The following is a 20,450-nucleotide window of genomic DNA, read 5'->3' on the forward strand; positions in this document are numbered from 1 at the left end:
CAGTCCTAACACTGTCACCATGACAACCAGACCAGCACTGGTCCACACCATCAGACCTGACCACAGACAGGAGGAGAGACTTTAGAGTACTGTATATATCATAGATACCATCAGACCTGACCACAGACAGGAGGAGAGACTTTACAGAGTACTGTATATATCATAGATACCATCAGACCTGACCACAGACAGGAGGAGAGACTTTACAGAGTACTGTATATATCATAGATACCATCAGACCTGACCACAGACAGGAGGAGAGACTTTACAGAGTACTGTATATATCATAGATACCATCAGACCTGACCACAGACAGGAGGAGAGACTTTACAGAGTACTGTATATATCATAGATACCATCAGACCTGACCACAGACAGGAGGAGAGACTCTACAGAGTACTGTATATATCATAGATACCATCAGACCTGACCACAGACAGGAGGAGAGACTTTACAGAGTACTGTATATATCATAGATACCATCAGACCTGACCACAGACAGGAGGAGAGACTCTACAGAGTACTGTATATATCATAGATACCATCAGACCTGACCACAGACAGGAGGAGAGACTTTACAGAGTACTGTATTTTATTTTATTTAACCAGGTAGGCCAGTTGAGAACAAGTTCTCATTTACAACTGCGACCTGGCCAAGATAAAGCAAAGCAGTGCGACAAACAACACAAAGTTACACATGGAGTAAAACAAACATACAGTCAATAATACAATAGAAAGAGACAGTATATATACAGTGTGTGCAAATGGTGTGAGGAGGTAAAGCAAAAAATAGGCCACAGTAGCAAAGTAATTACAATTGATCAGATGAACACTGGAGTGATGGATGAGCAGATGATGATGAGCAGATGAAGGTGTGTCAGTAGTGATACTGGTGTGCAAAACAGCAGAACAGTAAATAATAACAATATGAGGATGATGCAGGTAGATTTTACATGTATATCATCGATACCATCATTAGAGAAAAGCAAAATGGTGACAGTATTTGTGGATGCATGTTCTGTCGTTTTACACACAGCTCCTACTAGACCGTCAACTGTCACCTCATGTCTGCACAAACTTCCCAAACCTCCCTACAACATCGCCATACACCTCCACAACCTTCCCAAACCACTCTACAACATCTCCATACACCTCCACAACCTTCCCAAACCACTCTACAACAACTCCATACACCTCCACAACCTTCCCAAACCTCTCTACAACAACTCCATACACCTCCACAACCTTCCCAAATCTCTCTACAACATCTCCATACACCTCCACCACCTTCCCAAACCTCTCTACAACATCTCCATACACCTCCACAACCTTCCCAAACCTCTCTACAACAACTCCATACACCTCCACAACCTTCCCAAACCTCCCTACAACATCGCCATACACCTCCACAACCTTCCCAAACCACTCTACATCTCCATACACCTCCACAACCTTCCCAAACCTCTCTACAACAACTCCATACAGCTCCACAACCTTCCCAAACCTCTCTACAACATCGCCATGCACCTCCACAACCTTCCCAAACCTCTCTACAACATCGCCATACACCTCCACAACCTTCCCAAACCTCTCTACAACAACTCCATACACCTCCACAACCTTCCCAAACCTCTCTACAACATCGCCATACACCTCCACAACCTTCCCAAACCTCTGTACAACATCTACATACACCTCCACAACCTTCCCAAACCTCTCTACAACATCTCCATACACCTCCACAACCTTCCCAAACCTCTCTACAACATCTCCATACACCTCCACAACCTTCCCAAACCTCTCTTCAACATCCCCATACACCTCCACAACCTTCCCAAACCTTTCTACAACATCCCCATACACCTCCACAAACCTTCCCAAACCTCCTTACAACTTCCCCTTACTCCTCCACAACCTTCCCAAACCTCTCTACAACATCCCCATACACCTCCGCAACCTCCCCAAACTTCTCTACAACATCCCCATACACCTCCGCAACCTCCCCAAACTTCTCTACAACATCCCCATACTCCTCCACAAACCTTCCCAAACCTCCTTACAACTTCCCCTTACTCCTCCACAACCTTCCCAAACCTCTCTACAACATCTCCATACACCTCCACAACCTTCCCAAACCTCTCTTCAACATCCCCATACACCTCCACAACCTCCCCAAACTTCTCTACAACATCCTCTAACCTCTCCACAACCTTACCAAACCTCTCTACAACATCCTCTAACCTCTCCACAACCCTCCCAAACCTCTCTACAACATTTATGGCATCTGGAGACATCAGTTTTGGTCCTTCACAGAGAACAGGTATGATGCACCTGGCACTTCCATCATTCTATCACCATCAGACAACTATAATATGATGTTATATAATGTTATCAGGCTATCAGATAATATAGACAGAATCAACTATATCTGGTCATGCATTGGACACAAATCTCACTACTTCTCTCTTTCTCTCTCTCTCTCTTTCTACCGCTCTCTCCCTTTCAATTCAAGGGGTTTTATTGTTATGGGGAACATATGGTTACGTTGCCAAAGCAAGTTAAATGGACACTCACACAAGTTCCAAGATAATAAATATACTTCATATTATGTCATTATTTCATATTATGTCTATATAGAGTTTTGTAACGATGTGCAAATAGTTAAAGTAAATAAGAGAAAATAAATATTTACAATGACGTTTGTTTTTCACTGGTTGCCCATTTCTTGTGGAAACTGCTGTGTGATGACACACTGTGGTATTTCACCAAATAGACGTGGGAGCTAATAAAAATGGGGTTTGTTTTCTAATTCTTTGTGGATCTGTGTAATCTGAGGGAAATGTGTCTCTAATATGGTCATACATTGGACAGGAGGTTAGGAAGTGCAGCTCAGTTTCCACCTCATTTTGTGGGCAGTGAGCACATAGCCTGTCTTCTCTTGAGAGCCATGTCTGCCTACGGCGGCCTTTCTCAATAGCAAGGCTATGCTCACTGAGTCTGTACATAGTCAAAGCTTTCCTTAATTTTGGGTCAGTCACAGTGGTCAGGTATTCTGCCGCTGTGTACTCTCTGTTTAGGGCCAAATAGCATTCTAGTTTGCTCTGTTTTTTTATTGTTAATTCTTTCAATGTGTCAAGTAATTATATTTTTGTTTTCTCAGGATTTGGTTGGGTCTAATTGTCTTGCTGTCCTGGGACTCTGTGGGGTCTGTTTGTGTTTGTGAACAGAGCCCCAGGACCGGCTTGCTTAGGGGACTCTATTCCAGGTTCATCTCTATGTAGGTGATGGCTTTGGAGAGAGGAAAAAAAATAGAGGTCAGCGCATATAGTTAAAATATGTCTCTTGTGATTGGTCGCCAGTGTGTGTATGTATCTTGTGATTGGTTGCCATTGACTCAGGTGTCTCTGGGTTTGCTGATTGTGGAGTAGATGGGAGGAGCCTCAGAGGAGCTGTGTGGATGATTGACTGTAGAGTAGACGGGGCTTTGACCAAAGTTCACAGTAGCGTAGTCACATGATGAAATGCCCACTTTAGCAATGGAAGCGGTGGCTTCATTGGGGCACCTGCCCTCTTTAGTAATGGTGACTCTGGCTTCATCGGGGAATCTGGGGATCTTGTGGAAATTGACGCTGGCGTAGTGGGGAGAGTCAGAGTAGCTTGTGGGCAAGTTGGCGGTGGCATAGATGGTGGAGGTCGCAGCATCTGAGTCTGACTGTAGGGGGCGCTCCATTATCTCCTCATAGTCACCGTCACCATGACAACCCTGGAAAGGAAGAAGAGGAGGAAGAGGAGTATGGAGAGGGAGAGGAGGAAATGGAGAAGGAGGAGTGAGATACAAGGGGAGAGAGAGAGAGAGAGAGAGAGAGAGACAGAGAGAGAGAGAGAGAGAGAGAGAGAGAGAGAGAGAGAGAGAGAGAGAGAGAGAGAATGGAAGAAGAGACAATAGTATGACTAATAAAAGACAACTCATTGACATCTTTCAGTCCAAAAATAATAATTATAATACAGACACTGACCCCTTCATTGTTTCCTGTGTCTGGACTCACTCTGTGTGTTGAAGAGACAGATCCTGTGGAACACGACACACACACACATCACTCAGAGAGAGAGAGACGGGAAGAGAGAGAGAGAGGGAGAGAGAGACAGGAAGAGAGAGAGAGAGAGATATGTGATATGTGTCCTTTAACTATTTGTACATTGTATATATATATATATATATATATAATATGACATTTGTAATGTCTTTACTGTTTTGAAACTTCTGTATGTGTAATGTTTACTGTTCATTTTTGTTGTTTTTCACCTTATATATTCACTTTGTATGTTGTCTACCTCACTTGCTTTGGCAATGTTAACACATGTTTCCCATGCCAATAAAGCCCTTGAATTGAATTGAATTGAATTGAGAGAGAGAGAGAGAGAGAGAGAGAGACAGGAAGAGAGAGAGAGACAGGAAGAGAGAGAGAGAGAGAGAGACAGAGAGAGAGGAGAGAGAGAGAGAGAGAGAGAGAGAGAGAGAGAGAGAGAGAAAAGAGTGCTTCACTTCCCCCAGAACCAGGCAGGTGTCAGACACTCCTCAGTGACTATTCATTCTCTTCTTCTCAACCAGGGACAAATGATGATGTGGATATTATGCAAATTAATTAATCTGAACGGAAACTGAGATATTTGAAAAAGGGGAACATTCTCTCCATTTATAGACCTGTGTGTGTGTGTGTGTGTGTGTGTGTTTCTCACCTGTGGCCTTGTTGTATTTCCATCTGTAGAATAGGATCAGGCTGATCAGCAGCAGTAACACTACCAGACTAACAGACACCATGATGACCACTGAGGTACCTGAAACAAACACACACACACACACACACACACACACACACACACACACACACACACACGATGACGGGTGTTCTGTAACCTGACTAGGTGTTCTGTAACCTGACGAGTTGTTCTGTAACCTGACTAGGTGTTCTGTAACCTGACTAGGTGTTCTGTAACCTGACTTGGTGTTCTGTAACTTTACAAGGTGACACTACATACAGATATGTCTAACACTAACCTACCCCTCATATCATACCACTAACCTACCCTCATATCATAACACTAACCTACCCTCATATCATAACACTACATACAGATATGTCTTCCACTAACCTACCCTCATATCATAACACTACATACAGATATGTCTACCACTAACCTACCCTCATATCATAACACTACATACAGATATGTCTACCACTAACCTACCCTCATATCATAACACTAACCTACCCTCATATCATAACACTAACCTACCCTCATATCATAACACTACATACAGACATGTCTACCACTAACCTACCCTCATATCATAACACTAACCTACCCTCATATCATAACACTAACCTACCCTCATATCATAACACTAACCTACCCTCATATCATAACACTAACCTACCCTCATATCATAACACTACATACAGACATGTCTAACACTAATCTACCCTCATATCATAACACTAACCTACCCTCATATCATAACACTACATACAGATATGTCTACCACTGACCTACCCTCATATCATAACACTAACCTACCCTCATATCATAACACTACACACAGACATGTCTAACACTAATCTACCCTCATATCATAACACTAACCTACCCTCATATCATAACACTACATACAGATATGTCTACCACGGACCTACCCTCATATCATAACACTACATACAGATATGTCTACCACTAACCTACCCTCATTTCATACCACTAACCTACCTTCATATCATACCACTAACCTACCCTCATATCATACCACTAACCTACCCTCATATCATAACACTACATACAGACATGTCTACCACTAACCTACCCTCATATCATAACACTAACCTACCCTCATATCATAACACTAACCTACCCTCATATCATAACACTAACCTACCCTCATATCATAACACTAACCTACCCTCATATCATAACACTAACCTACCCCTCATATCATAACACTAACCTACCCCTCATATCATAACACTAACCTACCCTCATATCATACCACTAACCTACCCTCATATCATAACACTAACCTACCCTCATATCATAACACTAACCAAAGTGAGACTCATACATTTGAATTTGTAAACGTGTATTTACCAGATCCATTGAGGATGATGATGATGGTGATGATGATGATGATGATGATGATAATGATGATGATGGTGAGAGGAAGGTGGTTGTGGGTGGGTCTGGTGGTGCTGTTGTTGTTGTTGTTGTGGTATTGGTTGGTTTCACTGAAAACAATGGACACAAGTATGAAAATGTTTTAGCAAGGTGAGGAGAGGGAGAGATAGAGAGATGAGGGAGAGAGAGATAGAGACAGAGAGTGGTGGTGGAAGAGGAAGAGAGAGATAGCGAGAAAGATAGTGATAGAGAGTAAGAGACAGAGATAGAGAGAAATTGATAGCGAGAAAGAGAGTGATGTCAGAGCCGTACTACACCGGCTCTGACGCTCGTCACTAACATTTTCAACCTCTCCCTGTCCGAGCCTGTAATACCTACATGTTTTAAGCAGACCACTAAGGTACACTAAGGTAACCTACCTAAATGACTAACGACCTGTAGCACTCACGTCTGTTGCCATGAAGTGTTTTTAAAGGCTGGTCATGGCTCACATCAACACCATTATCCCAGAAAACCCTAGACCCACTTCAATTTGAAAACCGCCCTAAGAGATCCACAGATGATGCAATCTCTGTTCCTCCTTGTTAGCCAAATAGCAAACTTTGCCTGAGCAAACAGAAAATTCAACAAAACACATTTGGCTTTCTCCTTACTCAAATACCTGTATCCCATTATAAAAATCCCAACAGTAAAAACCACCCCCAACCTCTCACACAGACATTCCAACAGAGACATTAATGGCATTAACCTGGTAGACACAGAAAACACATGAATCACAGTTTCTTTCATTTTACAGAAAGGACACCCCTACCCGATTCCCGGTTCAACCCGTGCCAACCAGCTGTTAGTGGCCAGGGTTTCATGTAGAACCCTCCACCAGAGGTTCCCTGACCTCTTTGGTACTGAGGGTTTGTAGAGCCCCCTCCATCTAAAATCCACCATACTCTCCTCCCCACATGTCCCCTGCCAATGATGTGCCTTCACTACTGCTAGGCTCCTAATGTTCCTCACCTTAATGCAGAGGTTGTAGATGGTTTTACCTCCCACCACCTCAAACGCCATCACCTGCACTGGCGGAAACATTGGTGGCCCCTCCCCCTTTGGCCACTCAAACACCCCCCTTACCGGCTCAGACAGGGCCTCCTGGACTCCCCTTACCGGCTCAGACAGGGCCTCCTGGACCCCCCTTACCGGCTCAGACAGGGCCTCCTGGACCCCCCTTACCGGCTCAGACAGGGCCTCCTGGACCTCCTCCAGGAATCTCTTCAGCAGCCTAAGAGACGTTATTCCTGTTTGTTGTGGCAGGACTTCCGGGGTTTTCCACCCCTCCTTTCCCATCAGTCGCAGGTCACCCAGCCTTAGTAAACCCCCTGCCATCAGTTGCCTCTGCAGGGTGGCCGACTGAACCGATCTCAAAGGGATGGCTGGGTTGTTGAAGATAGGCTCCTCCCACACCTACAGCCCAGGCTCCACACCCCCTTCTCGTGCTGCCAGGCCCTCAGCACTGCAAAGTAAAAATCTGACCTGCTGTACTCAGCCTCTCCAGCTTTATGAAGAACAGCTGCCGTCCACCCTATTTCGCCAGCTCTCCTCAGCAGCGCGCATGCAGCCTTCCTGCAGCCTTCATGCAGCCTTCCTGCAGCCTTCATGCAGCCTTCCTGCAGCCTTCCTGCAGCCTTCATGCAGCCTTCCTGCAGCCTTCAGCCTTCCTGCAGCCTTCCTGCAACCTTCCTGCAGCCTTCCTGCAGCCTTCCTGCAGCCTTCCTGCTCTCCTGTTCCACCTGTTCTCCTTCGTGGACGGTCATGTACAACACTGCCACACTCAGCCAGTGTTGGCCCGACCAGAAAAAGTCCACCAGCTTTCATTGCAGGTCTGGGGGGGGGGGGGTTGAGGACAGCCAGTTTATGGCACAGGGAAGATGCCACCAGGTTGTTGATTATCAGCACCCTCCCTCTATATGACACTTGGAACAGGAGCCACCTCCACCTGGCCAGTCTTGACACCACTGCCTGTGACAGCCCCTCCCAGTTCTTCCTGATCAAACTTCTCCGAGCCCAGGTACACCCCCAACACTTTAAGCCCTTCACAACCCTACTGCAAACCCCCTGGAAGCAGAGGAGGGGCCCTATCCCCCCATGGCCCACATAACAGAGCTTTGCTCTTGCTCCAGTTCACCTTACCTAAAGAAGCTCCCTCGTACACCTTCAGACTAGTCTCTAGTGCCTGCATATCCTGACCATCACAGAAACGTCATCTGCATATGCTGACACTGCTATACCTGTCACCAGATCCATGCCTTTCCAGCACACTCTCTGCAGTCTCCTGCGTAGCAGTCCTAAAAAAGGCTCAATGGCTAACGTGTATACCTGCCCAGATGGAGGGCATCCTTGTCTAATGCCCCGTCTCACCCAGACTGGCCTACTGAGCCCCCCTCCCACCTTGACCATACATGACGCCCCAGCATACAACAGCTTCACGCAGGTCAAAAAACTCTTCCCAAACATCACATTAAACATGTACTCATGGTCCACTCTATCAAAAGCCTTCTCTTGATCTAAAGAGACCAGTCCAAAGTTCACATTAGAACCTCTCGACAAGTCAAATCAAATGTATTTGTCACATACACATGGTTAGCAGATGTTAATGCGAGTGAAGCGAAATGCTTGTGCTTCTAGTTCCGACAATGCAGTAATAACCAACAAGTAATTTAACTAACAATTCCAAAACTACTGTCTTATTCACAGTGTAAGGGGATAAAGAATATGTACATAAAGATATATGAATGAGTGATGGTACAGAGCAGCATAGGCAAGATACAGTAGATGGTATTGAGTACAGTATATACGTATGCATATGAGATGAATAATGTAGGGCACATATGTCAGAGTCAAGGCCCGCGGGCCACATCCGGCCCGCAAGAAGGTTTTTACGGCCCCTGGGATGATCTTGATTTATTATTAGAACCGGCCCGCAGCAAGCCGGCAGCCCGCAGATCTTTTACACGCACCAATACTACATTTCCCACAATGCAAAGGTGACGCACCGAGCAGTAGGCTGCTTCATTTCAATATTTATTGGCACAGCAGTCGTCAGCATCACAGTAAAATTAACTTTCAGATACCCATCAAAAATGGCAAAACGGAAGGTGGATACTGAGAACCGGGGGTTTCAAACAAGGTGGGAGTCGGAGTATATGTTCACGAAGGTAGCTGGAAAACCTGTGTGTCTTCTGTGTGGAGAAAGTGTGGCGGTACTGAAAGAGTATAATCTGAGACGACATTATGAAACGAAACACGCGGACAAAAACAAGAATATGGACATGGAACAAAGGCTACAAAAGGCAGAGGAATTAAAACGAGGCCTCAAATCTCGACAGGCTCTGTTCAAAAAAGCCAAATCACAAGGCCAGGCTGCTGTCAAGGCCAGTTTTATTTTGGCAGAAGAGATCGCTAAATCAGCCCGGCCATTTACGGAGGGGGATTTCATCAAAAACTGCATGATTAAAGTTTGTGACGAAGTTTGCCCAGAAAAAAGGCAACTCTTTTTAAATGTGAGTCTGAGCAGAAACACCATTGCCGAGAGAGTAGACCAGTTGTCCATCAATCTAAAAGAGCAGCTTGTGAAAAAGGGAAAAGATTTTATTGCATATTCCTTGGCTGTGGATGAGAGCACCGACATTTCTGACATTGCCCAGTTGTCAATTTTCATCCGCGGAGTGGACTCCAACCTAAGCGTGACAGAGGAGTTTTTGGCTTTACGTCCTATGCATGGCACAACTACGGGGATTTGTATGAAGAGGTGTCAAGATGTGTAAATGAGATGGAGCTGCCTTGGGAAAAACTCGTGGGTTTGACAACCGACGGAGCACCTGCGATGTGTGGACACAGGAGCGGACTGGTGGCGAAGATACGGGAAAAGATGCAAGAGGAAAACGCGACAGGTGAGCTGACAGCTTATCATTGTATCATACACCAGGAAGCGTTGTGCGGTAAAGCCTTGAAAATGGAGCATGTAATGAGCATCATCACGCGCACAGTTAACTTTATCAGAGCCAAAGGTTTGAATCACCGCCAGTTCAAGGCATTTCTGACGGAGTTAGAAACGGAGCATGGTGATTTGCCTTATCACACAGAGGTGCGATGGCTAAGCCAGGGAAAGGTGCTTCAAAGATGTTTCGAGCTTCGTGAGGAGATTTGTCTGTTCTTGGACAGCAAAGGGAAAGACACAACACAACTCCGAGACGAAATGTTTCTGTGTGAAATGGCTTTTCTGTGTGACATTACGAGTCATCTGAATGCAATAAACTTGCAGCTGCAGGGTCGGGATCGTGTCATCTCTGATATGTACAGTACAGTGAAGGCATTTAAAACCAAACTGACTCTGTGGGAGACGCAGATGCGGAAAGAAAATTTGAGCCACTTTCCCAGCTGCCAGACCATGAAAGAGAAGCTCTCTACCAGTGCGTTCCCGAGCACACAGTTGGCTGATAAAATAGGTATGCTTGCCGCTGACTTTCGACGCCGATTTGCTGACTTTGAAGCACAAAAAAGCAGGTTGGAACTGCTCGGTAACCCATTTGCTGTTGACGTGGAAAGCTCACCACCAAACCTCCAAATGGAGTTGATTGACCTCCAATGCAATGATGCACTGAGGGCAAAATATGCGGCAGTGGGTGCTGCGGAGTTCGCCCGTTTCCTCCCGGCACAATGCCCCAGCTGCGCATCCAGGCTGCTCAAACGTTGTCTATGTTTGGCAGCACATACCTGTGTGAACAACTGTTTTCTTTGATGAACCTGAACAAAACATCACACAGAAGTCGACTTACTGCTGAACACCTCCACTCAATTCTGAGGATTTCTTCAGCTCAGAGCCTTACCCGAACATTGATGAACTTGTGGAAAAGATGGGACACCACCAAGTATCACCCTCAACCTCAAACAAGTGAACATTACTGTGCAATCACATATTTAGAGTTTTTACTCAGTTCAAGTTTAAAAGTTAAAATTTAATATTTGTTTTCACTGCATGTTACTTCTCCTTAAACAAAGTGTTGTTTTTGATTAATAGATTTTTGCACTTTATTTTTTTGTATTTCAATCCAATTATATTTTAAAAATATTTCAGTTGAGTGGATGATAGAAAATAGCTATTATTGTTTTTTCTTTGAAGTAAATTTAGCCCACTTTTGCTAAAATAGAAAATATAGTCTACTGATGGTGCCTTGAATACCGGTTTCTTTCATTTAATGTTCATGTTATGGGGATATTTATATAAAGGAAATTTGTCTTTTGTGTCTGTTGAAAATTAAAGATTACTGACAGAGCCATAAGAAAATATTGCTTTATTTATCTGATCATATTGTAATATATTTGTTAGGTTTTCAGTAGGTTCAATTAGGTTCACTAGACTATATGCGTCATTTAAAATTTTTTCAATGAACATTCGAACAGTCCGGCCCTCGTCTTGTAGCTGATTTTTTTATTTGGCCCTCCGTCCATTTGACTTTGACACCCCTGATGTAGGGTATGTAAACATTATATTAGGTAGCATTGTTTAAAGTGGCTAGTGATATATTTTACATAATTTCCCGTCAATTCCCATTATTAAAGTGGCTGGAGTTGAGTCAGTGTCAGTGTGTTGGCAGCAGCCACTCAATGTTAGTGGTGACTGTTTAACAGTCTGATGACCTTAAGATAGAAGCTGTTTTTCAGTCTCTCGGTCCCAGCTTTGATGCACCTGTACTGACCTCGCCTTCTGGATGATAGCGGGGTGAACAGGCAGTGGCTCGGGTGGTTGATGTCCTTGATGATCTTTATGGCCTTCCTGTAACATCGGGTGGTGTAGGTGTCCTGGAGGGCAGGTAGTTTGCCCCCGGTGATGCGTTGTGCAGACCTCACTACCCTCTGGAGAGCCTTACGGTTGTGGGCAGAGCAGTTGCCGTACCAGGCGGTGATACAGCCCACCAGGATGCTCTCGATTGTGCATCTGTAGAAGTTTGTGAGTGCTTTTGGTGACAAGCCAAATTTCTTCAGCCTCCTGAGGTTGAAGAGGCGCTGCTGCGCCTTCTTCACGATGCTGTCTGTGTGAGTGGACCAATTCAGTTTGTCTGTGATGTGTATGCCGAGGAACTTAAAACTTACTACCCTCTCCACTACTGTTCCATCGATGTGGATAGGGGGGTGTTCCCTCTGCTGTTTCCTGAAGTCCACAATCATCTCCTTAGTTTTGTTGACGTTGAGTGTGAGGTTATTTTTCTGACACCACACTTCGAGGGCCCTCACCTCCTCCCTGTAGGCCGTCTCGTCGTTGTTGGTAATCAAGCCTACCACTGTTGTGTCGTCCGCAAACTTGACGATTGAGTTGGAGGCGTGCGTGGCCACGCAGTCTTGGGTGAACAGGGAGTACAGGAGAGGGTTCAGAACGCACCCTTGTGGGGCCCCAGTGTTGAGGATCAGCGGGGTGGAGATGTTGTTGCCTACACTCACCACCTGGGGGCGGCCCGTCAGGAAGTCTAGTACCCAGTTGCACAGGGCGGGGTCGAGACCCAGGGTCTCGAGCTTGATGACGAGCTTAGAGGGTACTATGGTGTTGAATGCCGAGCTGTAGTCGATGAACAGCATTCTGTCCCTGATTCAGAACAAGTTGTCCGTGATTGAGCGTCTTGGTACACAATATGTTTGGTCCTTATGTACTATCGAGTCCAAATGGGACTTCAGTCTGTTAGAGAGGACCTTGGCAAATATCTTGTAGTCCGCACAGAGTAATGCCACAGGCCTCCAAGTCTTAAGTTCACACAAGTCCCCTTTTTTGAGCAGGAGAGTCAGAGCCGCCCGACGGGGGGACATCTGGGTTACGGCCTCTGCCAGTTCATTGGACTACAGAGGAATGTCCATTTCATCCCTCTGTGCCAGAGAGAGCTTAGGGAGTCCTGCTATCAAGACCTGAGCACACATAGGATCACACAGTTCTGCCCTATACAACTCAGTATAAAACTCCACAGTCCGCTCCCGCATCTCGCCCACCACAGAGGTCACCCGCCCATCAGACAGCCGTAGACGATGCATAACCTTGGCTTCACGGCTCTGTCTTTCCAACCCAAAGAAGAAGGAGCTGGGAGCATCCATCTCCTTGAGCGTGGAGAACCTAGCTCTTACAAGTGTTCCCTTTGCTTTAACCTGCAGAAAACTGCCCAGTTCCCTACGTAATTCAGCTAAATTAGCCTGAAGGCCTACATTGACTTGCCCCACCATCTCAACCTCCATCGAGCTAATACAAGGCTCTAGTTGCCCCAGTACTCTCCTAGCCTCTGATAATGAGAGAGCTGTGTAGTGTTGACAGAAAAGCTGAATTTGGACATTCCCCAGATCCCACAATTGACTCAGAGACTCATACATCTCTTTCCGCAGCCCCACCTTTCCCAAATGGTCTGGAAACCTGAGCAAAAAGTGGCACCTTGAAAGAGCTTTACATTGAACTTCCAATAGGATGCCTGCCGGGGCCCTGGTGAAATAGACAGCCGAGCCATGGTTATGTGGTGATCCGAAAACCCCACCGGGAGAATGGTAGCACCCAGCAGCCTATTGCTCCGATTCCTAGACATGTGAAACCGATCAAGTCGGGCTGCACTCACCCTAGCCCCAAAAACCTTCACCTATGTATACTGTCTTGCGTGGGGATGTTTAGTTCTCCAAACATCCACTAGGTCGAACTGATTAATGATGTCCCTTAACACTTCCAGCCTCATCTACACCACCATCCATAGCATAACTAGGCCCAGCCTCATCTACACCACCATCCATAACCTGACTAGACCCAGCCTCATCTACACCCCCATCCATAACTTGACTAGACCCAGGCTCATCTACACCACCATCTATAACCTGACTAGACACAGCCTCATCTACATCACCATTTATAACATGACGAGACCCAGCCTCAACACCACCATATATAACCTGACTAGACCCAGCCTCATCAACACCACTAACTATAACCTGACTAGACCCAGCCTCATCAACACCACTATCTATAACCTGACTAGACCCAGCCTCATCAACACCACCATCTATAACTGACTAGACCCAGCCTCAACACCACCATCTATAACCTGACTAGACCCAGCCTCATCTACCCCACCATCTCTAGCCTGACTAGACCCAGCTTCAACACCACCATCCATAACCTGACTAGACCCAGCCTCATCTACACCACCATCCATAGCCTGACTAGACCCAGCCTCATCTACACCCCCATCCATAACTTGACTAGACCCAGGCTCATCTACACCACCATCTATAACCTGACTAGACACAGCCTCATCTACATCACCATTTATAACACGACGAGACCCAGCCTCAACACCACCATATATAACCTGACTAGACCCAGCCTCATCAACACCACTAACTATAACCTGACTAGACCCAGCCTCATCAACACCACTAACTATAACCTGACTAGACCCAGCCTCATCAACACCACCATCTATAACCTGACTAGACCCAACCTCATCAACACCACCATCTATAACCTGACTAGACCCAGCCTCATCAACACCACCATCTATAACTGACTAGACCCAGCCTCAACACCACCATCTATAACCTGACTAGACCCAGCCTCATCTACCTGACCATCTCTAGCCTGACTAGACCCAGCTTCAACACCACCATCCATAACCTGACTAGACCCAGCCTCATCTACACCACCATCCATAGCCTGACTAGACCCAGCCTCATCTACACCACCATCCATAACTTGACTAGACCCAGGCTCATCTACACCACCATCTATAACCTGACTAGACACAGCCTCATCTACATCACCTCTATAACCTGACTAGACCCAACCTCATCAACACCACTAACTATAACCTGACTAGACCCAGCCTCATCAACACCACCATCTATAACCTGGCTAGACCCAGCCTCATCTACCCCACCATCTCTAGCCTGACTAGACCCAGCTTCAGCTACCCCACCATCTCTAGCCTGACTAGACCCAGCCTCCGCTACCCCACCATCTCTAGCCTGACTAGACCCAGCCTCATCTACACCACCATCTCTAGCCTGACTAGACCCAGCCTCTTCTACACCAAAATCTCTTGCATGACTAGACCCAGCCTCATCTACACCACCATCTCTAGCCTGACTAGACCTAGCCTCAGCTGCCCCACGATCTCTAGCCTGACTAGACCCAGCCTCATCTACACCACCATCTCTAGCCTGACTAGACCTAGCCTCAGCTGCCCCACCATCTCTAGCCTGACTAGACCCAGCCTCATCTACACCAAAATCTCTAGCCTGACTAGACCTAGCCTCAGCTGCCCCACAATCTCTAGCCTGACTAGACCCAGCCTCATCTACACCAAAATCTCTAGCCTGACTAGACCTAGCCTCAGCTGCCCCACCATCTATAGCCTGACTAGTCCCAGCCTCATCTACACCACCATCCTGATAGCAAACTTACCAAACCGACTCAGCACTTTCCTGATTTGATTATCCGTAATAAACGGAGGCAAATTTGGAACTACCACCCTTGTTGAAGGAGTAGAGAGAGGCGAAACTGGCACCAACACATCCCTTACAAATATTCCACTAGCAATTAGCATACCAACCAAATTATCCCTTTTCATGAATACAACCACGGCTTTGTTCAATCTAGAAGCAGAATATATAAAGTCAGCTCCTACCTGTTCACCGACCGAGAGCAGAACCTCCTCCACCTTAACTCCATTCTCAGGAACACACCTGAATCCATGCCGTATCGACAGCGTCTCCTCCGCGCTATTCTGAGAAGCCATCGCGCACACAACACCTTCCAAACCCCAGGAAACTTACTCTGTCCTCTTCCAGCCTAACTTTTTAAAACTGTGGATACCGCTAAAACAAATATTGCATTAACCCTCCACCACAGAAAAATACAATTGAAAGAAAGACCAAGAAAATAATCAAAAGACCAAACACTCAAACTCCAAAAAACTCCCAGCATGCACTGCAAGAGAGAGAGTGATTGTCACGTTCTGACCTTAGTTCCTTTGTGATGTCTTTGTTTTAGTATTGTCAGGGCGTGAGGTGGGTGGGCAGTCTATGTTCTTTTTTCTATGATTTGGTATTTCTGTGTTTGACATGATATGGTTCTCAATCAGAGGCAGCTGTCAATCATTGTCCCTGATTGAGAACCATACTTAGGCAGCCTGTTTTCACCCTTGAGTTGTGGGTGATTATTATGTTTTGCACCTGACGGTTGTGCTTTTTTGTTTTCTTTGTGTGATAGTGTTCAGTTTAAATAAATAACATGAACAAGTACCACGCTGCGTATTGGTCTGATCCTTGCTACTCCTCCTCAGATGAAGAGGAGGAGATCCGTGAGAGTGAGTGATAGTCTCTCTCTCTATCTCTCTCTCTCTGATGACAACTGCAGGGTTCATGATGACATTCATACTGAAACTTGGGGTTTTATATCTTGAACACATGACTGCTTATTGATACTGAGACAGATATAGAAACACAGACATTACAGAGGAAGTTACAGTGTTCTGTTCCAGTGTCTTTTCACACCACTACAAACACACAGACACACCCAGCCTCCACTAACACACTGACTAACATACTGTAGTTATTGCTATATCTAATATCATGATAGAATAGAATGCTATGTATTATTTACACTGTCAGACATAACATAGTGACTGCAGGTGGACAGCATGGGAAGCAGAGAAGGCTGGTGGGAGGAGAAATAGGAGGATTGGCTCATCCTAATGGATGGAATGGAATAGGTAGAACAGTATTGATCCTCAAAGACACACATAGTTTCCATGGTTTCCATGAGTTGATACTTTTCCATCCGTTCCATTCCAGCTTTCACAACGAGCCTCCGATATCTCCTCCCACCAGCCACCACTGATGTAAAGAGTTGATCCACTCACCCACAGAGAGGATAAATCTAGTGAAGTCTGCAGGTCTCCATCTTCTATCAGATCCACACCAGTATGTCCCAGAATCCTCTGGTCTCAGCTCTTTGATGTGCACTGTGAAGACGGTCTTCTCACGGTTATCAAACAGGGAAAACCTGCCACTGTCGGCCATTTTGTTCTGTATCCTAGATGTTATCTTATCTTCACATGTTGAAGGACTGTCCCCTTTACAAAATAACTTCTCTTTCTCCTCATTCTCGCGTGGATATTTACACCAGAGACTGACGACGTCCCCAACATGTCCTGTCTTCTTTACAGGTCTGACGTTCCTCCAAGCTGTGAGGGACATTAAAAAAACACATGTAATAATGATTTTAATTCAACTACTTTTGTTGCATACAGTAGATGTGACTGTAACTTGTGTGTTTATGTTCACATGTTAAAGAGAAAGAAGAAGTTTAAACTCACTTATAACAAGCAGCTTCACCTGTGTGATCAGTGTAATGTAACGTTGTTCTGTCCTGCTGGTTTCTACTCCACACCAGTAGGTCCCAGTATCATCTTCAGTCAGGTCACTGATGGTCACTGTGGAAAATCTCTCTCCTCTATTGTCAGAAACAGAGAATCGCTGTACGGTGTCAGATATTTTGTTGTTTTTGGAGTTCATGGAATTGCAGATGAAGCGATCTTGTTCCTTGCAGAAATACTTGATGTCGTCCTCATGGTCCTCTGGATAGTTGCATCTGATGGTAGCTTCTCCTCCCAGAAAGGCCTTCTCTGTGACTGACTTCTCACAGCAGTCATCTGTCAATAGGAACACACACCACAACCTTAGTCTAGTACTATAGACTGACTTCTCACAGCAGTCATCTGTCAATAGGAACACACATCACAACCTTAGTCTAGTACTATAGACTGACTTCTCACATCTGTCAACAGGAACACACATCACAACCTTAGTCTAGTACTATAGACTGACTTCTCACAGCAGTCATCTGTCAATAGGAACACACATCACAACCTTAGTCTAGTACTATAGACTGACTTCTCACAGCAGTCATCTGTCAATAGGAACACACATCACAACCTTAGTCTAGTACTATAGACTGACTTCTCACAGCAGTCATCTGTCAATAGGAACACACATCACAACCTTAGTCTAGTACTATAGACTGACTTCTCACAGCAGTCATCTGTCAACAGGAACACACATCACAACCTTAGTCTAGTACTATAGACTGACTTCTCACAGCAGTCATCTGTCAACAGGAACACACATTACAACCTTAGTCTAGTACTATAGACTGACTTCTCACAGCAGTCATCTGTCAACAGGAACACACATCACAACCTTAGTCTAGTACTATAGACTGACTTCTCACAGCAGTCATCTGTCAATAGGAACACACATCACAACCTTAGTGTAGTACTATAGACTGACTTCTCACATCTGTCAACAGGAACACACATCACAACCTTAGTCTAGTACTATAGACTGACTTCTCACAGCAGTCATCTGTCAATAGGAACACACATCACAACCTTAGTCTAGTACTATAGACTGACTTCTCACAGCAGTCATCTGTCAATAGGAACACACATCACAACCTTAGTCTAATACTATAGACTGACTTCTCACAGCAGTCATCTGTCAACAGGAACACACACCACAACCTTAGTCTAATACTATAGACTGACTTCTCACAGCAGTCATCTGTCAATAGGAACACACATCACAACCTTAGTCTAGTACTATAGACTGACTTCTCACAGCAGTCATCTGTCAATAGGAACACACATCACAACCTTAGTCTAGAACTATAGACTGACTTCTCACAGCAGTCATCTGTCAATAGGAACACACATCACAACCTTAGTCTAATACTATAGACTGACTTCTCACAGCAGTCATCTGTCAATAGGAACACACATCACAACCTTAGTCTAATACTATAGACTGACTTCATTGATTAGTGGTACTGATCATGTAATAACATATGTAGCTAAATTCATTTTATAAAGTTAAAGTAAAAGTCTCTCACCCTTCTTCACATCCAGCTCTACCTTGGTATACCTGTCAGGTATAGTAGGTTTGTCCACTCCACACCAGTAGGTCCTTTCATCTTGTCTGGTCAGTTGTCTGATGATCACCTTGAAGTAGTTTCCTCCAGTGTTGTCATACAGAGAGAATCTACCACTGTGCTGCCAGGTGTTCCTCAATCCAGTTCTGATTTGATCCTTACATCTCAAACGGTTCTGCTCCAAGCAGAAATATTTCTCACGACTTCTGTCTTCTGTGGAATAATGACAGTAGATGATGACAGTTCCTCCAGAGTATCCTGTCACTTTGAAGGAGCTCAAACAACCTGTCAATCATACCACAGAATGTACATTTGATATTCAACATATTCACAAACACAAACAAATTCTTAACAGTTTCCTGAAGACCCCAAAAAACAATATTTAAAAAAGTACATCTGTAGTGTTCCCTGATCTGATGTAGCAGCCTTTATAAGAAGACATTGATGTTATTAAGATGTTATTACATTGTTATAGAGAGTTAGAACAAGCTTATTACCTGTCATGAAGGAGAGGAGGAGGACTATCAGCAGGATCCTCATCTTGTTGTGTTCTCTCCAGGTTGGTCCAGGTGTCTATAGGTCCTGATATAATGTTGTGTTCTCTCCAGGTGTCTATAGGTCCTGATATAATGTTGTGTTCTCTCCAGGTGTCTATAGGTCCTGATATAATGTTGTGTTCTCTCCAGGTGTCTATAGGTCCTGATATAATGTTGTGTTCTCTCCAGGTTGGTCCAGGTGTCTATAGGTCCTGATATAATGTTGTGTTCTCTCCAGGTTGGTCCAGGTGTCTATAGGTCCTGATATAATGTTGTGTTCTCTCCAGGTTGGTCCAGGTGTCTATAGGTCCTGATATAATGTTGTGTTCTCTCCAGGTGTCTATAGGTCCTGATATAATGGTGTGTTCTCTCCAGGTTGGTCCAGGTGTCTATAGGTCCTGATATAATGTTGTGTTCTCTTCAGGTTGGTCCAGGTGTCTATAGGTCCTGATATAATGTTGTGTTCTCTCCAGGTGTCTATAGGTCCTGATATAATGTTGTGTTCTCTCCAGGTGTCTATAGGTCCTGATATAATGTTGTGTTCTCTCCAGGTTGATCCAGGTGTCTATAGGTCCTGATATAATGTTGTCTGTCCAAGTCTGTAACTTTCTCTGTTCTTCTCTACTTATAGGAACTTAAATACAAACTTCATGTACTTTATGTACTCTCTCTCTCTCTCTCTGCCCCTCCCTCTCTCACTCACTCACTCACTCACTCACTCACTCACTCACTCACTCACTCACTCACTCACT

At 45.0% G+C, this 20,450-nt stretch overlaps 1 protein-coding gene across 1 annotated transcript; it reads right to left on the minus strand.

Annotated features, from left to right (window-relative positions):
• Positions 1-574: 574 nt before the first annotated feature.
• On the minus strand, positions 575-18,076 carry LOC115118607 (uncharacterized). Its single transcript, XM_065000657.1, has 7 exons — positions 18,061-18,076; positions 17,716-17,885; positions 17,550-17,635; positions 6,139-6,275; positions 4,738-4,836; positions 4,017-4,069; positions 575-3,763 (listed from the first exon to the last, which is right to left on the minus strand). Exons 1-7 carry the CDS (start codon positions 18,074-18,076, stop codon positions 3,395-3,397), a joined length of 930 nt encoding a protein of 309 aa, XP_064856729.1. The 3' UTR covers positions 575-3,394.
• Positions 18,077-20,450: the final 2,374 nt, after the last annotated feature.

This window comes from Oncorhynchus nerka, linkage group LG15 (genome assembly GCF_034236695.1).
Source record: "Oncorhynchus nerka isolate Pitt River linkage group LG15, Oner_Uvic_2.0, whole genome shotgun sequence".
NCBI lineage: Eukaryota > Metazoa > Chordata > Actinopteri > Salmoniformes > Salmonidae > Oncorhynchus > Oncorhynchus nerka.

Bases quoted from the DNA above. Each gene is read 5' to 3' on its own strand.
- LOC115118607 (XM_065000657.1), bottom strand. The intron at 17,636-17,715 runs GTACAGCGATTC...TGAAGATGATAC, and splicing joins ACAACAAAATATCTGACACC to TGGGACCTACTGGTGTGGAG. The intron at 4,070-4,737 runs GTGAGAAACACA...CGTGTTCCACAG, and splicing joins GAAATACAACAAGGCCACAG to GATCTGTCTCTTCAACACAC.